Source organism: Eptatretus burgeri, chromosome 4 (assembly GCF_056783735.1).
Source record: "Eptatretus burgeri isolate ZD-2024b chromosome 4, Ebu_testis_v1, whole genome shotgun sequence".
Lineage (NCBI taxonomy): Eukaryota > Metazoa > Chordata > Myxini > Myxiniformes > Myxinidae > Eptatretus > Eptatretus burgeri.
The window spans coordinates 40,203,477-40,225,063 of record NC_140964.1 but is presented as its reverse complement, the minus strand read 5'-3'; the positions used below and the strand labels follow the sequence as shown (position 1 = coordinate 40,225,063).

The 21,587-nt window shown below is 41.6% G+C and overlaps 1 protein-coding gene across 1 annotated transcript; it reads right to left on the bottom strand.

Annotated features, from left to right (window-relative positions):
- Nucleotides 1-7,239: 7,239 nt before the first annotated feature.
- PPCDC (phosphopantothenoylcysteine decarboxylase) lies at nucleotides 7,240-21,377 on the bottom strand. The gene is made up of 4 exons (XM_085877563.1): nucleotides 21,139-21,377; nucleotides 9,892-10,116; nucleotides 9,070-9,238; nucleotides 7,240-7,504 (listed from the first exon to the last, which is right to left on the bottom strand). The coding sequence occupies exons 1-4, from the start codon at nucleotides 21,256-21,258 to the stop codon at nucleotides 7,413-7,415; spliced, it is 606 nt and encodes a 201-aa protein (XP_085733689.1). The 5' UTR covers nucleotides 21,259-21,377; the 3' UTR covers nucleotides 7,240-7,412.
- Nucleotides 21,378-21,587: the final 210 nt, after the last annotated feature.

Genomic DNA, 21,587 nt, shown 5'->3' with positions numbered 1-21,587 from the left:
TTGTGGTTTGGTCTCCAGTGAAGTATATTGTAATACAAGTGGATAAATATGCATTGTGGATGCATAAGATAGATGGTCTTCCCTGCCAGAGTGTTTCTTTTCTGAGTTTGTCCAGCATCTTTCTTTATCTCTTTGACCTGGTTCAAACCAGCTGATTTTCCACTGTAACACCGTGCGATAGAACCGTGCATCAGGAACAATACACGTCCCTCGCGCCCAGGACCAACCAGGATAAATAAGTCAAAGGGACTTATCGCACTGCGGTCAATAGTGTGAAGCCAGAAACGACATGCAGACCAGGAGAAGATGGGGGAGATACACGCCGTGAAGACAGGCATAAAAGGGCATGTAATCACACACTGCCGGTTGGTCTCTCGTCTGCATCTGGGTGTTTTTGGTGGTCTGCATGGACTCTGCACTTGTTGTCTCCGGTGTTGGTGGCTTGTCTCTGCATGGGAAGCTTTGTCTCTACCCGAGCCTCCATTTGATCATCATTAGCATCTACCTGCGGTGGCACTCCATCAAGGTTTTGCGGAACCTGAGGTGGTGTTGCACTTGGGAGATGAGGACATCCTGTAGCGCAGTTGTTGCGCTGGATCACGCTGTATGGAACTCGCCCGTATGTATGAGTGAGGGGAGCAGGGCGCAGCCATTCATGTCAGTGCCCTGGGGAATCGTCAGCACGGACCTTACAGATCCTAGTGTCTGGTCCTACCCAAGAGCATCGACAAATAAAGAAGAGAATGCAGGGGCACCAATTACTATGGTCGTGGGCAACGCGTTGTGCCCTTCAGGAGCTACAGACACTCTCTTGTGCAACTGCCCAGGCGGACATGCTGGCTCCATGGAGCCGCCACGTCAGGTTCGGGAGGGATCTGACTCTTCTTCACCTCAACTGTCTCTATCTCTCTGTCAGACGAATGTCGGCCCTATATAGGTTAAGTTGATTGTAAATATTCAAATATTCCGAGGGCGCAAGTGTACGGTTATGGGTAATGGGAATTGTTTGCTTGCATGTAAATATGTGCATTTTTGGAATACACTACATGTTAAATCTCCAGACTAATCTCCAGTCTCCAATTTAGTCTCCAGACTAATCCTTCTCACATCATGATGGTGGCATATGGCGGCAAAAAGAGAATCCGATTGATCTAGCGATTGGCCTGTACATAAGACCACAGTCACGCGACTTGGTGTGATTGGCCAAATCTAAGGCATGTCATGTGACTGCCTCCCGGCACAATACCCGCTCGTACCGGGAACTTCAATATGTACGGCAACATGGTTCTGGACATGGGATCTTGCAGGAAGTTCTGGGGATGAGGGGCTATCGTGGTCGCTTAGCAACTTGCCAAACTCAGCCCGCACCAGACCAGCAGCGACGTAACAGTATTAATGAATGTATACATTTGAATAGAGCCTCCATAACATGATATGGAAAAAGTGATGTTCCATTTGAATGATCCACCTTTTTCCTTTTGGAAAAGTTGAAGATAAATCACAGCAACAAAGCACACAAAAATTCAGCTATTTGAAACAAATGAAGTCAGTAATCACAGTTCTGTGATGCAACTGACCTTTGGCCTTTTCACACTGTAAAAGAGCTGAGGCAAATTCACATGAAGTGTCTGTTTTTTTAAAGGCTCATAATTATAAGGAGATCTTTGAGTCAGTTGGATGGTGAAGCAATTGTGATGTCATGTCCTTTCATCACCAGGTATTTCATGAAGGCTGATGCAGGTGACAGGAGCATGTCACCTTCTGCTGCAGTGTTCACGGATTGCCCAAGGGAGTTAAATCCATATTGTTCAGAAATCATTTTGCTCTATATTAAGATTTTGGTGTTTGTCAGGATACTTAATAAGGAATCAGGAATCAAGTTGGTGTGGCTAACTGGATTGGAACCACCTTAACCACCGAGTCAACACCAAGCTTACTGAATTAGTGATAGGAAGCAAAGAGTGGCTGTAAGTGGGATGTCTTGCTGGGAGGATGTAAGTAATATAATGGGGTACCTCAGGGATTGGAACGAGGACCATTATTATTCATAATTTACATCAACGATGTAAATGACTGACTATCATGGATAGTGCAGATAAGAATAGACTTTACAAATTCGAATATGGCACTAACCATGGAGATAAGGTAGATAGCAGAGAGAGTGGTGGTCAGATTCATGGAAGTCCAGATACTTTAACAGATTGGGCAAAAGATTCGTCGATACAGTTTAACAAATAGAAATGTAAGTTTGGGGAAAAGTAAGAATAATGAAAATGTGGATTACATGATGCAAAGGGTAATCTTGGAGCATGTCACACAGGAGAAGGATATGGGGGTAGTAATGGGGATAAGTAGACAGCACAGTGCCAAGCAGCTACAGTATAGGTAAAGCTCACAGGGTTTTTGGGTTGCATTTGTCATGGGATAAACAATAAATTAAAAGAGGTAGTGTTAACACTCAACTATAAATTAAAAGAGATAGTGCTAATACTCATCTGGAATATATTATGTTCAGTTTAGATCACTACATCTGAGGAAGGATATAGCTGCCAAGAGAGGGTATAGCATAGGCTGGGCTGTTAGATTGCTTCCAGACCTATCTAAACTAAGCTACGAGGAGCAGCTGAAGAAGACACGACTTTATACATTGGAAGGAAGGTGATTATAAGGGGATCTGATTGAGATGTTTCAGAAAATGAAGGGTGTCATCAACAAAGGAGCAGTGGAGTTTATCAGCAGAGTGGACAATGTTAACTCTGCTGAACAATGTTCATCTTGAGGGGAAAGAAGATGAGAATGAGGACAGTTTTAGGTAGGGATTTTTTAGTGTGAGTGGATAATGCATGGAATGGTCTCCCCAGAAAGGTAGTGGCAGTGGAGAGGGTGGAGAAGTTTAAATTGGAATTAGATAGGTGCAGTACCTGGATGCATTGGAGATAGAGGGGTATGGGGATATTAGCAGGACTTGGTGGCTTGTATGTGGGTGGGTGATGTATAGTGGAATTGGTGCAGCACAGGCATGTGATGGCCCAATCCTGCACCAAAGTTCCTTGTGTATCATTGTGGTGTTCAGTCCAAAATACATTTGCTACACTACTAGCATGGCTCAGTACAGCTCTACTCTGGTGCAATGTGAAAAGGGCAATTGAGTTTTTAGATGAGGAGGTATGGCTTCCATTTTGGATTTTTTAAAGGCACGAGTGCACACCTTTGGCCTGATGTGGGTCTCTCCAATCAGGGTGAAACCAGACTTTCAGTACCTGGGGAGGGGGTGGGGGAGTTACAGTGTGTGTGTATGTGTATGTGTATGTGTATGTGTATGTGTATGTGTGTGTGTGTGTGTGTGTGTGTGTGTGTGTGTGTGTGTGTGTGTGTGTGTGTGTGTGTGTGTGTGTGTGTGTGTGTGTGTGTGTGTGTGTGTGTGTGTGTGTGTGTGTGTGTGTGTGTACCAGCACTTTGTCATATTTTCAGTTAGAACTGCCTCTCATGGAACAGATTTTGATGCTGCTGCGCAAGCTTAATGGAAAAACAATTTTGTTTGCTGAAAACTGATAAAGAAACCTTTTGTATTTCTGTTGCATGCTGGCCTCTTGAGGTGCACACACTCTCCTTTTTGCTGTCTATCATGAGTTTGAATCTCAGCCCAGCTATAAACTGTCATCCTGGTGTCTCACGTACAGGGTGAGGATCAATGAGACATCAATGTGTGTGCTGTCCCTCAGATGCTTTTTGTTTTTGTATGCAAAGTCGAGGCTCCTGGGGGAGTTCGAACATAGATCACATCAGGATGCAACAGAACAAAAGGAACAATAGAAAGAGAGGGGGAGGAAAACACCAACAGCAGAGTTGAAGGCCAAAATAGAGGGAGACTTGGACAAATAATGGATGTGTGGAAGAATTATGGGTAGGAAAGGATGCACACAAGATGGATACAGCCACAAAGTCTCAAGAAGGAACGTGGGACCTTGACTTCAGGGGGAGGGGAGTGGAGAGGGAAGTAATGATCTGAGATGGTGGTGAACAGCTGTCTTGAAGATTTGAAGGGAATAAAGAGATTGAAGAGAATGTGGAACTTGGTTCCACAGGTGGGAAAAAAGTGGAACAAATGAGTGTGGAAGTGAGCAGTGATTTTGGGAGTTTCACAAGAAGGGGGTTGATGGTAGATGGTGTGTACCTTGCAGAAACCTGGGGGGAGGGAGGGGAGACAAAGCATGGAACGAGCAGAGGGTGCAAGAACAGAAATGAGGCAGTGGAAGATAGAGAGACCACCGACCTGTCTGTGATTGTGATAGGCCCATAGACTCAGCTTCATTGTGGGAGATTGTGATGATCTTGAGGCCTTGATTTCCACCATGTCAAGCTGAGCAAGTTGTGAGTCAAGGGAGCTAGCCCAAAGCTAGAACTCCATCAATCTGTGAATGAAGGAGAGGTGGATAAAGGTTTAGGTGTGCCAATGAAAGACTTTGCATGATGGAGGATGCCCATTCGGCGACTAAATTTGGAGGCCAACTTAGAAATGTGGTTTTCCCAAGAAAGATCACAGCTAATAATGAGACCCAAGAGTCGGTTCACAGATTAAGTCAGTTCCATAGTCAAATTTATTTGTTGAAGTTCCACGGCTGGTGTGAGAGGGGTGGAGTGGGGGAGCGGAGGGGGGGGTACCACCACCCAGCCATTTGATGGTGACAATTGGCACACGATGGGAACCCAAACAAGAGGTGGGAACACAGGGGAAGTTTCAGCCAAAGGTACTCTTGGGAGTTAGGAGGTGTAAGAGCAGTACACAGACAGAAAGAAATGGAGTTGTGCAACTCCGCCGCCAGGACGGGATTCAGGCCTATGAAACCAAAAGAGACAATAGCAAGGGAGAAACATGAAGGATTCAGGGACGTCCTGTGGGAGGAAGGATTCTGTTAAACAGATGATGTCCGGTATATCAGCAGCAGCCTGGATTTTGAGATCTCTCAGGTGTGAGCAGAGACCTCGGATGTTTGAGGTCCACATAGTTAGGGACAGTAGAGGAGCTGCTATCGGGAGGGTACAGGAATGTGGAAAGGAGCTACGATACTTGGCAGGGCAGAGGGAGCTGGTGGGAGCGTGTGGTAAGAGGGAGGCTGGGAGGGTGTGAGATTGGGGGTGATGGGAAAGGGTAGAGCGTGGGGAAGACGGGAGAGGGTTGGGCGATGGGGAAGATGGGAGGGGATTGGAGGTGGTGGGGTAAGGGGGAAGAAGAGGTGGTAGGTGAGGGGGTAGGTTTGAGGGGGGTGGGGTTAAAGGGAAGCTTTGAGGGGTAGGGTGAAGAGAATGCATAAAAAGGGGACATGAAGTGAAGGGCTACTGAAAAGGAAGAGGAGGAGACGGGTAGGGTTGGAAGGACGCAAACATGCAGATAAACTGGACCTCTCAAGACTCCCAAGCTGGCTGGATATACGGAGACGGACATCATGAGAAGGGTGAAATGAATTGTCGTTGAAGGCCTGGAGAAAAGTGGTGCTGTAGGTACGGGAGGAGGGTTGATGGTGCTGTAGGTACGGGATGAGACCAATGTTTAGGAGAGAAACAGATTTGGGAAATGAGCCTTCTGAACAAGGAGAAAGAAGAAGAGGAATTGATTGTGATTAAGAGGAAAATGTGGGGTGTTTCTGATGGAGAAATAAGAAAAGTGAAATATTAAAAAAAGTTTTTTAAAGCTTTTGATTCATTTAATCAACATTCATTTTGGAGATATTGAGAAAAGGAAGGGATAAAGAATGAACAAAGGAAGGAAGTACAGGTAGAATGAGTTCATGGTTCTTTTTGGAGTGAAAAAAGAAATTGAAGCAAGGAGGGGGAATAGGAGAAAGTTGAGAAAGCTGAAAGGACAATTCTCGGGAGAAAGGAAGCGGAACGAAGCACATGACATCAGAGCAGTGACAGAATTAGTATGCCGACTAGCTGAGACATGGGCGAGCAGGCCAAATAAGAACAGGGACACAATTTCACAATACAACACAAGAAGGTACAGTTTAACATTGAAAATTGGACGAAAACATAAACAGCAACACAGTGACAAAACTAGAGGGGGAGCACTCGGTAGAGTGCAAAACCTCCGCCACCAATACTGCAAGGTCACTCAAGTGAACCTGATATCCTATTCATTCAATTTGACGTCAACAGTGCTCACAGAGTTATAGTTTGCAACTTTCCCTTTTAACTTTTACATACTCAATTCATTCGTCATAACTAGATTCCTTGAGACAGAAATTGATTTTACGTGGTTATATCCACATGAAGTTCCAAAATCAGCCGCAATTATAATTTTGGCATGTTTTTGTTGGAAATCACTTATAACATGTAGAAATGCAAAAAAAAATCGAAATTTTGTTGAAAAAAATTTTCAAAATTTTTTTTCTCCAACAATTTTTTTTGGGGGGGGGGGGGGGTTGCAAATCACTTAAAACATGTAGAAATGCAAAAAAAAAGAAATCGAAATTTTGTTGAAAAAAAGTTGCAAAATGTTTTTTTCTCTAACAATTTTTTTTTTGGGGGGGGGGGGGTTGGAAATCACTTAAAACATGTAGAAATGCAAAAAAAACAAACAAATATTTTTTCAAATTGGCCGCCATAGCGGCCATATTGGATTTTGGATCAAGTCCAAAATCTAACGGCATGATCCTTGGACCAGACCTCACCCCCCAGCAAGTTTCGTCGAAATCCGTTGAGGAGTTTTTCCGTAATACTATTCACAAACAAACAAACAAACAGAAAGGGTGAAAACAGTAACCTCCATCCATCTTCGATGGCGGAGGTTAAATATAACAAAGGCATGACAGATTTGGTCTGGAAAACTTAGCTTTGACGAAATGGAAGGAAGGACATTACACTGGACATCACATATGCCAGCAGTGGTTCATGGACATTAAAGATCCCATGGTGTACTTTGTGAAGAGTAGGTGAGCTATTGCCAGGACCCTGACCAAATTCCAATTTGCTGCTATAACCTACAGAGGATGTCACATCAGCAGTACAGCTACACACCCAGAAACAACTCAACCATCAGCCGAAGGCTGCATACAAAATGAATGAATGAAAATTGTCTTCACATTTCGTAATGGAATGAAGGGCATGATCACGATACCTGCCCATCCAGTTTGGATCAATCCTACAAGCATCGTTTCACCATAATTATCAATAACTCTCTTCTTTTGGATAATATGGCACATGTATCTAAATCAGTAAATACAGACAACACACAAGGAATGACTATACAATCACAACTTTAATTCCAAAGTCATTATCTTCTACCTTCATATCAATTCGCAGTTTAAAAAAAGGAACAGCACCAGCAGGAAACTCCTTCCATGTCATCATGATGGAACATTTATCATTCAAACTCGAAACTTGTCACTGATCTGTCATCTCCAACTCAATGCTCAGCCATTGTCCATCTGACTTCTTTCCTCTGGCCATAGACACTCACGGACAGCTTTAACAATCGTAGACACTTCTGCCATTGCTCCCATGCCTGCAACAGATGACACGGACACCAAAAGTAAGCAGTGGCGGTGCTCCACTGGGTTGAGCATTGATATGAAGGAATGTACGTACATGTACATTGAGCCAGAGATGGGAATTACTGATTCAATGAAATTATTATTTGTTACACATCCATCACAGACACCTGATGGCCCATCAGGTGTCTGTGATGGATGTATAATAACACAAATATTATTGTGATGATGTGCAATAACCAATGAAATAACACAAATGCAAATTAAAAGTTGTATTCAAAGTTGGACAATATTCTCTGGACATGCATTTCTTGTGAACTAACAATGTGACCACCATTTTTATTTTCCGTTAAGTGCGGTTCATTGCCGTTCAAAATATTTAACGCACTGCAAAGCAGCATGTGCTTTAGAAATATTTCTTCTTGTAACATTCTTAACAACACTGCAGTAAAAACTACAGGTAGAAGAGGGTCTTTACATCAGTTAGCCTGACACTGCACCCTGCTGTCTGCACTGTTGTATATTTTCAGAATCGGTTTGAGGAAAGACATAAGAAGAAGGACAGGCATTCAAAAAGTTAGAGGAACAAGACTACTCACAGCAGTCCAAGACATGCCAACTTTCAAAAATAAATTTCAATACAGTATCCCTGGACAAGCTACTTCAGCAATGACTCAATTGCTTCAGTCAGTTCCTTCATCATTAGCAAATTGGTGGCCACACGTGTGGGGACTTCAAATGTCAAAACATACATAAGTCACTCGTATTGGGGGCAAGTCCGGGATGTATGAGGGGGCAGGGGGTGGTGATCCAGCGACTTAAAGTGACTGCCATGCATCACAGCTTGCATAACATAGGTCTTGTGCACAAGCATGTGAATGAAGTACCCAAATGTCAAACTTCAAAAAAAAACAAAAAAAAAACAGTTACTTGATCTGATCATTGTCAATATTGTTATTATACAGACTAGTCCAAAAATGAAACCGAATAAAGTAGAAATTGACGAGAACGTGATGAATTTCCAATCAGTTCCTGTGGAGACAGTCGTGCCTTCATTGTGAACGATTTAAACATGTCGTATGAAACCCATGAGAGCCAGTTGGAGTCCAACATTTGTTTCGGGACAATATATGACTGCTGACATGGAAATCCTTTCTTTATTTAGAATGGTATTGCCTGTAGTCATTCAGAATGACTTCCTATAACAAGGGTAGGGAAGATAATGAGGTGGGAAGAATGCTAAGACTAGTGGATTTGACCTTGTTCGGTTGGAGATAGTGGGGGAAAAGCAGGAGGATTGCAGAGTTTATCAATGGGAAGAATGAAAGAATGACATTTATTGTTTCTGCATGTCTGAAGTGATACAGAGCAAGGGTGACTAGCTTAATGAAGCAAAGTGCGTTGAGTAAGAATGAATGCTCCCGGGTAGAGGAATTGTGGAGCAGTTGCCATGGTAATTGCGATAGAAGAGGGGTAAAGAGGTGACCCAGGAGCTGAAGGCTGTCAAGCATGATAGGTTACCAATTTAACACAGCCTTAAGTGAATGATTCAAGTGGGAAGTTGCAATATCATAATCACCAGTGTCTCCACAAGCGAGGGTCTTGTAGACACATGGCACTTCTATGTAACCAAAATGGCAGAGTTTCTCTACGTGTTGTTGCGTCAGAGGATGCATCCACATGTGCGTGTTCATGGCTGGGCAGAACAAGAAGGGTCGCTCGATATCCCAGGCTCGTGCGACACATGTCTGTGGAACGGTATTGGACATTAAAACAAACAAACTCTTCTTTGAGGTTCGACTGATGCATTGCAACCACAACAAAGAAAAACCAAAAAACAATTTTGGCCACAACACAACACATCATCTACAGCATTGGTCCCCAACCTGCGGCCCACGGAGCCCTATACTGCGGCCCGCGGAGCCCAATACTGTGGCCCGCGAGGACTTTCCAATCAAAACACATTTCCATGTAGCAATTTTAAAGGGGTTTACACAATGCCACTGCCGCTTACCGCCGGAAGGAATCAAATCAATTTGATTTTACCTTCCGGCATCTCACGGCAGTATTTAAAATTAATTACACCCCAAACGGAAATTTGTTCAGAATTACAGTGCGTGAACAATCGATCGATCGAATACATATCAAATTTATTAGTTAAAAAAACAATTCTCGAATAAACCCCAAACATTGTATCGATTTCTCAACACAAATGTTGTGTGACAGTATCAAGTTTCTCAATAAAATGCATCAATTTTTTTCTGGCTCCCAACATCCTTGGGAGTAGTGAATGCGGCCCGTGGGATCAAAAGGTTGGGGACCACTGATCTACAGGTACACAGAAGCTATTATGTGCAGTGTGGTATGCCATGACCCTTTATGTGACTAGCAATGCCATCACCAGCAAGTTGTCACAGAGTCCCATAGCAAGCTTTCCGAGCGTGTTCGCATCAAGTGGAGCGATGAGCAATAAGTCTGCCCAGCGCCGCAGCTCAATATGAAGCACGGGGTCTGAGAGGCGAGACCAGTTGCGCCACTCATCTGCATCCAGGTGAACAGGGACCGGGACTTCCCGTTGGTTGAAGAAATGCAAAGCCTTATCTGTGGTAACAACCTGCACCTCAGGCTGGGAGGGAGGAGGTGGGGCAGGTGGAGGTCATTGTCTGTTGTGCATCTTGGTCATTTGCCACTCAATCTTACTCTACAAACCTTCAAAAATGGAAACTGGAATTAAGAACTTTTAAAACCTGAGTGATAACTCAAGAATGACTAAAAGCAATAGAAATGAAATAAATGGGCAAATCTTTTTATTGCATTTTGTGCAATTATTGAAAAGTTATACCTTGTTCAAAGAAAACAAAATTACATGTAATCGTACCAAAGCATGAGGTCATTGAAAGACGTCTGTATTGATTTGCTCAATATCCTTGTGTTCACGTCAAAAGAAGAGAGAAAGATGGTGGTTATCACGTTTTGTAAATCAACTCTTCAAATGTGGTAAGTGAGGAAGAGAAATGGCCAAACAGACACAAGAGAGTTGGAGTACAGTTGATAGTTTGCACCCAAGTTATACAAGTCCATTACCACTTTCACCGGAGGGGAAGAGACGTTTGTTCTCCGTCTGTCCATCTTACCTGTGGTTTTTCAGACTTTTTCGAATAGCCTTCAACATGTTCAACTGAAACTTCGTTCATGGCTTTATTATAAGATACAGACCAAGTTCGAGTTTCAGGGCGTTGCGTCCATTTTTGACAGAGTTGTGTCTTTTTTAAACTTCGACAATATCACATATTATACATGGGTCAATGTTCGGCTGCCCTGACTCCACCCCACTGCTTTACACCCATTGGCTGGACAGCTTGCCTGCTCCACCCCCAAAAAAATTATACGCCACCATTGCATGAAGCAACATAGATCGGCATGTCTCAGGCCTTAGGCCTGGGTGTTAGTCCATGGCCCAGTGCAATTAGAATGATCCAAGGTATATAACCACGATGTATTATATATGCACACAAGCCGTATGCATGTTTTTGCTTTGTGTATGTACATCGAGTTATTACCTTCACCAGAGGAGAGGGCATTGCATTTGGGTCCGTTTGTTTCTCTGTCTGTTTCTCTGTTTATTTATTATCTTGCCAAAACGAAGTTTTTGCAAGATATGTTAGTCAGCTTGTATGTTTTTTAAATTTATTTTTATTTTTTTTATTTTTTTTGTCTGTAATCACGTATCGATCACTCTGCAGAGCACAGTTATCATTGGAAATTTTTGTAACTTCGCATATCAGTTCTATAGAGGTCCCTTTCAGCACATACAATTTTCAAGGTCAAGGTCACTTTGTCGCAAATCAGGGGAGTCGATGAAACCCTTATTTTTTGAGTAATTTTGATCGGATCGTCTTCAAACTTCATGGGAATATAGTTCATGGTCTGGCGCTCAGCTGATTAATTTTTGGTGGCGATCGGCCTTGACCTTCATGGTTAGCACTGGAGGTCGAAAGTTTTTGACCCCAAGGTCAAATTTTGAAATCTTAGATACCATATCGAGTAATACCTCATATGAAAGTGCTTGATAAGTGCTTTCCAGATCTGTCAAAAGTTTGAGATGACGTCATGACGAAAAAACGGATTTTTCATGAAAATTTTATTTCCTCAGTTCTCATCAAAATCTCTTGATATTTCATGTACAACGGTCCTGGAGAGATACCATTAACCGTACGAAAATATAAAGGTCAAGGTCAAAGGTCAAGGTCACAAAAAGGTGAAGCATCAAGGTTGACGAAACCCTTATTTTTTGACTAACTTTAATCGAATAAATAAGTCACTCATGTTCACATTTTGGCAAGATACTGGTCACCCTGGGGGTGACATTGGTTTTTATTATCTTGCCAAAATGAAGTTTTTGCAAGATATGTTAGTCAGCTTGTATGTTTTTTTTTTTTTTTTGTCTGTAATCACGTATCGATCGCTCTGCAGAGCACAGTTATCATTGGAAATTTTTGTAACTTCGCATATCAGAGTCCTATAGAGGTCCCTTTCAGCGCATAAAATTTTCAAGGTCAAGCTCAAAGGTCAAGGTCACTGTCGCAAATCAGGGGAGTCGACGAAACCCTAATTTTTTGAGTAATTTTGATCGGATCCTCTTCAAACTTCATGGGAATATAGTTCATGGTCTGGCGCTCAGCTGATTAATTTTTGGTGGCGATCGGCCTTGACCTTCATTTGTTTGTTTGTCTGTAATCATTGGATTTTTCACCTTTATGTCACTCTGTAGAGCACAATTCTCATCGGAAACTCTTGTGGGTACACATATCGTAGTATTATTACAATACCCTTCAGCACACATAAAGGTCAAGTTCAAGGTCAAAGGTCAAGGTCACTTTGCGGTAAATCATGGAGGTCGACGAAACCCTTATTTTTTGAGTAATTTTAATCGAATTATCTCCAAACTTTATGGGAATGTAGTATATGGTCTGGCGCTCAGCTGATTAATTTTTGGTGGCGATTGGCCTTGACCTTCATGGTTAGCGCCTGAAGTCAAACATATTTGACCCCAAGGTCAAATTTTCAAGTTTTAGGAACCATATCGTGTAGTACCTCAAATTGAACACCTCGATGAGTGATTTCTAGATATGTCAAGCTTGAGACATTATGACGTCATTTGGTGACGTTATGAGGCAAACACATATTTTTCATGGTTACTCTGTAGAACGATTCTCATCGGAATCTCTCGTAGGCAGATATTCCTCAAGGAGTCGCTCCTGGTGGATCGCAGCTCTGTTCACCTCAGTGTGACCTTAAAGAAGTCACACGTGGTCACCTTTTGGAAAGATATGGGTCACCCTGCAGGTGACATTGGTTTTTTTTGTCTGTCTGTCTGTTTGTCCACACAGAACTCGTGTTTTTAGCCGCGTCTCGCGAGGCGAGACGTAGCTCTAAGGGAACTCGGCGTTCTTCTTCTTGTGAAGACAAAACCTTTTGGACTCAGCTCTTTTATATTCAGGATCCGGATCTCTGTAAATACTAAACACCTGCACACATCCTCACATTGAGCGTGCCTTTTGAGAGCGTCTATCATGAACTTTTAAATATATTAGGACATTTGCTTTAAAGTTTTGAAAAGTTCATGTTACTATTTAAAGATTATTCCATTTAATATATTGTAATTTCGTAAATACACGATTTTCTCATCATAAACGAAGATCGTCCATGACGGACGTGACGTGACGAAATATCGGAAGTTGTTGTTGTTGTTTTTTATTTATTTATTTATTCTTCCTCTTCTTGTTCTTCTGGTGAAGACAAAACCTTTAAAATGCGGCTCTTGCACACATTTGTCCTTGTTCTCTGTAACTGCTTGTCGGATTGAGACAAAATCATCACTACAGGAGCGACTACTCATGAAGAATGTTCTAATGATAATTATGATGTCATCGATTACATGGTATGGTAGCCATGTTGGAAAAACGCAAAAAAAATGGACCTCTGTATCTCTGAAACTGCACCATGGAAAAAAATTGAAAGTTGGCATGTGGCAAGTACTCTGGATGGGGAATAAGTGTGATTTTTTATTTTCAATGATGTCACAGGTGCCTTCGTTATGATGTCATAATTGCATATACAGAACGCCACATCTGATCATCATGACAATTTTTGAGGATCATCTCAGGATAAATTTGTACACAGAAAAAAAAAATTGATAACGTCATCGATCACGTGATTCGGCAGCCATATTGTTAAAAAAAATTTTTTTGAACTTTTAAAAATCTCTGAAGTGGCTTAACAGATCGAGGCAAACCTTTACAGACATGACTGCCTATATATATATATACATATATATATATATGTATATATATATATATACATATATATATATGAGGAACAAAAGGTTCACACATATGATGCCATAGGTTGCATGGTTTGGCAGCCATATTTGATTTACCTGAAAACCTATAAAAAATCTTCTCCAGAATGGCTGGACAAATCGAGGGGAGACGCCACACAAATGTTCCACGAGCCATGGGTGTACAAGTTTGTTAAGGAATAATTAATGTCACATGGTTTGGCAGATATATTGGATTGAAGAAAAATATGAAATAATGTTTTCTCTGGAACGGCTTAATCAATCGACGTGAAACTTCACAATTATGATCTCGTGTTGATGGGGAATAAATGCTTTAAATTTCAACCTAATCACACACATGGTTATTATGCTCACCATAATTGAGTATAATCTTATTATTATATGAGCCATAATAAAGAAGAGCTGAGACCCCTAGTTTGAATGAATCAGAGAAGCGGGGTGCCCCACCCCTCGCCGGCTTTGCCCCGCCCTTTTTAAAATTCCTCTCGATGCAAAGGATAACAATCACTTATTCCTCACATGCAAAAGTCAACTTCATTATTTCTTCGGATTCAAGATGATTTTGTCACAAAATTATTCACCATTCTCTTTGTAAAGCATCATTACCACTTCATATAACATTCAACATGAAGCCACGTCTGTGTCCATGAATATCTGTGCAAAATTTGAAGTGAATCGGTGAACCAAAAATGGGTGTAAAGCAAAATAAGAGCTCGAAGGGCACTCGGTGGAGCGCATACCTCCGCCATGCAATGTCTGATCCAGGAGAACATATTGAGCCCAATACATTTTTGAAATATCATGCTGCATATGGTTTTTGGTCCTATCTCTCAATGGTGAAGAATCACTTTAAAAATTCAACTCGTCGGCTCCGGATCGTTACCAAAATCGAATCAGTTCGTCCTTGTCACACACCGAACCTGTCCACAAAATTTCATCCGAATCTTTCCACAACTTCTTGAGATATCCTACTCACAGACAGCCAAACAAGTAGACAGGAAGGAGTGAAAACATAACCTCTATCCTACTCCTTCGGTGACAGAGGTAATATCAAGAAAAAGAGCAATCTGAGATTGCAGACCCTCGCCAAGACTTTTGTGTGGTGTTTGTATAGTTTTGTGTGGTGTGTTTTGTGTGGCGTTTGTATAGTTTTGTGTGGCGTTTGTATAGTTTTGTGTGGCGTTTGTGTACTTGTGTGTTACGTAATAAATAACACATAATTAGAACTGCCATTTTATAACTGCTGGCAGTGATAACCAGGTACCAAGACGTCCCACTTTGATACAACCCTGCTTTGATTGGACACCTGACCCTGACCCATGACATCATTTATTGTTATTAGATTGAATTTAGAATGGGATTAAAATAAATTCCATTCAAATCAAATGGAAGACCAAATACGTACAATCCTGCATCGGCGTAATCAGAAGGAACCCGAATAAGCAAAAATCAAAGATAAAGTCATCAGGAGAAACCTAGATAGGATTGGCATTTCAGCTGCTACTCCTCTACCCTCAAACCCAACCAGGCACAGCCAAGTGAGCCTTATTCAAAAAATTACAAAAAAATAAAAATAACGAGAACCAACATCAAAAAAATTAAATCATTCTGGCTGCCATACCATGTGTCTGATCAAGTTGAAATATAAAACATGTATTCCCTATCGCTACTAGATCATAATTGTGAAGTTTCACATCTATTGACCAAGCGATTCCAGAGAAAACATAAAAAAATTATTATAAAAAAATTAATATTAAAATTTTTTTTTTTAATAAAAAATGAATAAAAAATTAAAATAAAAATATTTTTTTAATATTTAATATTTTTCTTCAATCAAATATAGCTGCCAAACCATGTGACCGAGCAATTATTCCTAAACAAATTTGTACACGCATGGCTTGGGGAACATTTGTGTGAAGTTTCCCCTCGATCTGTCCAGCCGCTCTGGAGATGATTTTTTTATAGGGTTTCAGGTAAATCCAATATGGCTGCCAAACCATGCAACCTATGACATCATATGTGTGAACCTTTTGTTCCTCATGGATAGCCAGTCATACGTGTAAAGTTTCACCTCGATCTGTTCAGCCATTTCAGAGAAGAAGATTTTTGAAGGTTTTTAAAAAAGAAAAGCAATATGGCTGCTGAATGGCTGTGTGGTTTCAGAGATAGAGGTCCAAAGTTTTTCCGTTTTTTCAACATGGCTGCCACACCACGTGACCTGTGACGTCATAATTATCATTAAAGCATTCTTCAAGAGTAGTTGCACCTCTGCTGAAAATTTCGTCTCAATCTGACGAGCGGTTGCAGAGAAAAACATGAAAGTTCTGAGCGAACAAACAAACAGACAAACAAATGGATCCAAATGCAATACCCTCTCCTTCGATGAGGGTAATAACCAGGTTCTACTTCTACTCGATTACGGCTATACTAGTACAATTCCAAGATTCCACTCGATTGGCAAGTTGCAAAATTATTCACCATTCTCTTTGGAAAGCATCAGGAACACTTTATATAGCATTCAACATGAAGCCATGTCTGCCCCTCTTTCTCCGAAGATCCACTGAACTGGGAATGCATGACCCAGGATACATCCATTTCAACCAGAGCATGAACGTGAACTTGTTTTACCACAAATTCCATGATTTGTCAGCATTTAGGATTCGGATCCTGACCAAAAGTAATAGCACACACACTTCCTATGCGTCCATGAATATATGTGTAAAATTTGAAGTGAATCTGTGAAGAATTGCTTGAAAAATAGCGTAGCAAAAATAGGTGGAAAGCAAAATAAGAATAACAAGAGCAAGAATTCCTTTGCAATACAGGTCCCCTACCGGTCCCAATGAATATTCAGGAGATAAAAAATTGTTTGCGTTTAATGCACGCTCGTGCCGACACCAGCACCAAAATGAAGAAGAAGAAACTCTATCCCACCGTGTTTGGGTCTTTTCGGCAACATAAAAGGAAAAGCAATTTTCATTTATTGATATCTTTTGTAGACGAGAAACCAATAAAGACAACTGGGATGACAAACCGGAGATAAAAAAAATGTTTGCTTTAATACACGCTCAAGCCAATACCGGAACCAAAAGGAAGAAGAAGAAACTCACAGATTATAGACAAAGACAAATAAATCAGTTCCAATTGCTTCGTTTCTAATATATAAAGTCTGGTCTCCTTGGCCTATTTAAAAAAAAGCCCATTGTGCTTGCATTCTGCAAACAGCGAAAAAACTCAAGTGAATCAAAAATTCATGATCAGAATGAGTTCTTTATTGAAAAGTTTACTGCTGTAGTAATTTTAAAGTAAATACAGCAAAAATGATAAAACAAGAGCTTGAAGAGGGTCATGTTAGCATTGCCTAACAACCAATTTGAGTGTAACCTCCATTGTCTTGGGTCACGTGACCTGCAGTGAAGTGATCAGACCGAGTCTGTAACGGCTTATTTTTATTCGTGGATATTTTCCTTTGCAAAAAGTTTCCGACTGTCTTGTGATTTTTAGATCCTCGTGGAGGATCTCTAAGTCTTACTCACGTTGTTGTTCTTGTGGACTTTTTTGTTTCACAGCCTACAGTTTTCATCGAAACTTGCTGAAACTTGGCGGATATATGTAAAAATACCCCGCACAGACAGTAACCATCTCCTATTTTGAAAATTCCTCCAAGAAAAAAAGTTATGACATCAAAATATCTCCATTAATGGAAATCGCCTAAAAAAATTATCTCCGAAACTAGGCAAGCTTTTTGAATTCTGTTTGCGGGACTCGAACAGGGCATTAGCAGAGATGAATTACTGCACATATGATACATCACTATGACGTCATATCAATTTTTATGACGTCATTCCTATTTTTTCACATTTTTTGTTTCACAACCCAAAGTTTTCATCGGATCTTCGTGAAACTTGCCATGTATATGCAGAAAGCCCATGCGCAGACAGTAACCATCTCCGATTTTGGAAATTCTTCCAAGAAAAAAAGTTGTCATAATCTCGCCGCTAATGGAAATCGCCTATACCATTATCTTCGAAACGAGGCAAGCTGTTTGAATTTTGTTTGCGGGAATCAAGCTGGGCATTAGCAGATAATTTATCGCAAACGTGATAATACATCACAATGATGTCATATTCGTTTTTATGATGTCATCAATAAGAGGACGAGGATCTTTGCTCATTTGAGCTTGTTTTTCCTGGGATATTGCCTTCGAGTTGCAGCACTATACAAAATTTCAGTTTTCTAACCAACCAAGAAGATATCAGTGAGTGATTGAATGAGAGGTTGGAAAGACCTTTATATGTGGGATACTATCTTAACCGCAGTTCCCATTGGGCTATAATAATGCGAAAGCAAACTGGCCATAATCAAGTTTTCGTTGAATTCTCCACAACGGCTCAACCGATTGATCTTGATGTTCTACATTTCACTGTTTGTTATGTCAAGTTGTATTTCGTTTGTTTCAATGGGATTATCAACCCAAGCTGCTCATTACAAATAACAGTGATTCACAGTGATCCAACACTCATAGAAGAGCTTTACGTACATCACAATCATCACAAAGGCATAAATACACATCAGTATACTTTCACCTGCATCACCAGGACATTAGTAAATAACAGGAAAACACATCTGCTACATGCTATTTGAACCTGGGCTCACTTCATCATGAGCCATGGGTTCAGACAAACAAACTAATAGTCCAATAATCCAAGTCATTCTGATGTATAAAGTCATTCTAGTGCCACATCATGAATAAGAACCAATTTTGGAGTTCAAATTAAGCTGGCATCAAAGATCTTGTGAAAAATAAGTGACATCTTTATCAAACTCGAAACCTAACAAACGCTTTCCCATTTTTAAAAGCCAGTTCAAATGGCTTTCGGAATGACATCTTGATTGTTGACAGACGATTGAAAATTATAATGTAGAAAGAGAATAGATACTTCAATGCAGTGCTTCCCAGAGTACAAGCATGGTGTTTTTCAGGGGGTAAAAGACGGACTTGACAGAGACTATTTAGTTGTACAATTCAAGAACGACGTTACGCGTCAAAAGAAAACGCGAGCCCGCACTCAAGTTGAAGAAATGTTCTCCACAGAGGTTTTCTGTAACATCTCATCTTCAGGTCCACAAAACGGAAACAGCTGGAGCACATTCGTGAGAATTTTTTTAAGTCGAGCCAGAATGAGATCGTGTTTATTGGAGCAGGAGTTTGCAATTGACATCAAAATCAAGGCAGTCTTCCAAGAACTCCTTATTTTGCTCCTGCCTGCCCGAGCAGAAATTCATCCGTCCATTGGGACCATATTCGGTGCAGAACGTTGGTGCTGCCTCAGCAGTCCCCTTGTGGCTATTGGGCACAATCCTGGACGGGTCGCCACTCTGACACAGGATATCAGCAAGTTGGCACACTCATTTTGCTGACCTCAGAAGGATGATAGGCAGAGTCAACCCCCCTGGTGTTAGTTCATCAGAAAAGCAGGATTTGAACTCAGGATCCCAGGATCCCAAGCCCACCACTCTAGCCATTAAGCCAACACCAGGCATACAAGCAGAAATTTTGGCAATAAAAGCTCGAGGCGTCTTGGTTGTCACCTTTGAAAAGGGTCATCTTGAAAAAAAGTCACCATGAAGCAACTTTGGAATTTCAGAAATTGCTTTGTGAAACAACATGTGCAATCACATTACTCTGCCACCTGCAGGAGCTTTAACCAACCTTTACTTGTGTTAGGGGTGGTGGTGCATTAAGGAGCACAACAACCTTTTGAAGAGAGTGTTAAAACTGTCAATTTCAACATTAAAGCTGTGACTCGGATACTTTTCATAATCCCACGGTATATTTGGACAGTGACAGGACCAATGGCTGCAGCCTTGACGTCAAGAAGAGGAGAATTAGGACAGCAGTAAGGTATGAATCTTTCACTCAGAGATTAGTTAATCATCATGCACGTAATGGTCTCCCTGGAAAGCTAATGGTGGCAGAAATAGTATGATAGGTTGAAATTGAATTTAGATACTTGGAAGTATATTGGGGATAGATGAGTACGTGGATATTGGCAGGTCCCTAGTCTCTCTCCCTCACCCCTACTTCTCTCATCCCCTCTCCCCCCCCTCAGTATTCCCATCAGCGAAGCGACGGGTGGTATTTGCTCGTGTGTATAACCACATATCAAAATGTGTATATATAATACGTATAATCACATACAATATGTGTATAATCAGTGTATGCCTGCTGTTGGCTTAATGGTTCAGGTGGTGGGCTTGGGATCCTGGGATCCTGAGTTCAAATCCTGCTCGGCTGTTGAACTAATACCAGGTAGGGTTGACTCTGCCCGTCATCATTCTGAGGTCGGCAAAATGAGTGCCAGCATGCTGGTATACTGTGTCAGAGTGGCGACCCGTCCAGGATTGTGCCCAATAGCCACAAGGAGACTGCCGAGGCAGCGCCAACACTCTGCACAGAGTATGGTCCCAATGGATGGATGGATGGATGGATGGATGGATGGATGGTAGGTAGCTAAGATAAAGACGGTTGATTGTATACCTACCTGTGTCATGATTGTGAGGTGAGTGAGAGGATCTAATCAAAAGGTGAATGTGCTGTGTCTGTGCTTGTTTATGCCTCAATATTTCTCAGCCATGTTCACCCCACCCATCAAAACTTTTTATTTATTTATTTGATTGTTTAAAATAGTCATTTACTGTAATACATATATGACGTACACAGACATACACATGTATAAAACAACCTGGGGATATCTGTGGTTGTCCCACTGTTCTGATCCCCACTCCTCATCCACCACTGGATCGACGTGGAGAAACTGTTTGATCGAATCAATATGGTGCTGACTGTTGATGTCGTGCACGTTTGAGAGGACAAAAATGGCCTCCTCCGACGTGCAAGTCCCTTGTGTAAATTTGGAAAAGTATGCCAACGGGCTTGCCACAATTCCTGCTTGGGGTCACCTGCACGAGGAGCCCGACGTGCACAGGGGTGCTGGAGCTGCTGTGGATGTGACACGGGCATGATGGGCCAAATGGACTTCTGCAATTTCCCTTCTGAAACAAGACATCCTCATTAATGTTCACTAATCGACGTTTCCCCCCCCCCTCCCCTCGTAAACTGGCAGGTTGTGGAATCAATAACCAGGTAGAAAATTACAGCCGGAATCCATCCATAACAATCAAAGGGTGGAATCTGAGGTAAAAAAAAAATTAAAAAAAACTCCACAAAAGCATGGAATAGTAAAATGAGAGGTCGTTTTAACTTCGAATCGACACATGACCGACCTGCTCCGGCATGTCAATCAAAGCTCGGACGAGCTGTGGGACCTTGATGGCAGCGACGCTGCCGGTCACACCGACGAGGAGCCGCCGCGGCCTGCGCTCGCCGGGGGAAACTGCCGTCATGGCTCGGAAAGCCAGTTAACTGTACATTCGGCGAAACACTCAAATCAGCCAAAAGTACGAAACATTTTCCTGACTGAATTAATTATTTTATTTTTTAAAAAAATTCACTTCCTCAGACACTTGTGTCATCGGGATTTATAAAAAGGATCAAGACCAAGCAAATAATGTTAATTATTCGGATATGTAATATATTATACTCCGTAGTATTTTCGTGCGTTTCGCGATTGTGTGACTGCTGCGCAGCACACCTTCGGGGATTAGAGCAGCGCTTAAAACTTGTCACCCGTTCTCCAAATCTACTGTTCGGTTCTGAAGCGGGATGTTCACGT

Bases quoted from the DNA above. Each gene is read 5' to 3' on its own strand.
- PPCDC (XM_085877563.1), bottom strand. From the start codon at position 21,258: ATGACGGCAGTTTCCCCCGGCGAGCGCAGGCCGCGGCGGCTCCTCGTC. The intron at 10,117-21,138 runs GTCGGTCATGTG...CCTCCCTCCCAG, and splicing joins TGATTGACATGCCGGAGCAG to CCTGAGGTGCAGGTTGTTAC. The intron at 7,505-9,069 runs GTGATTATGATA...CATCTGTTGCAG, and splicing joins CCTCGCTTGTGGAGACACTG to GCATGGGAGCAATGGCAGAA.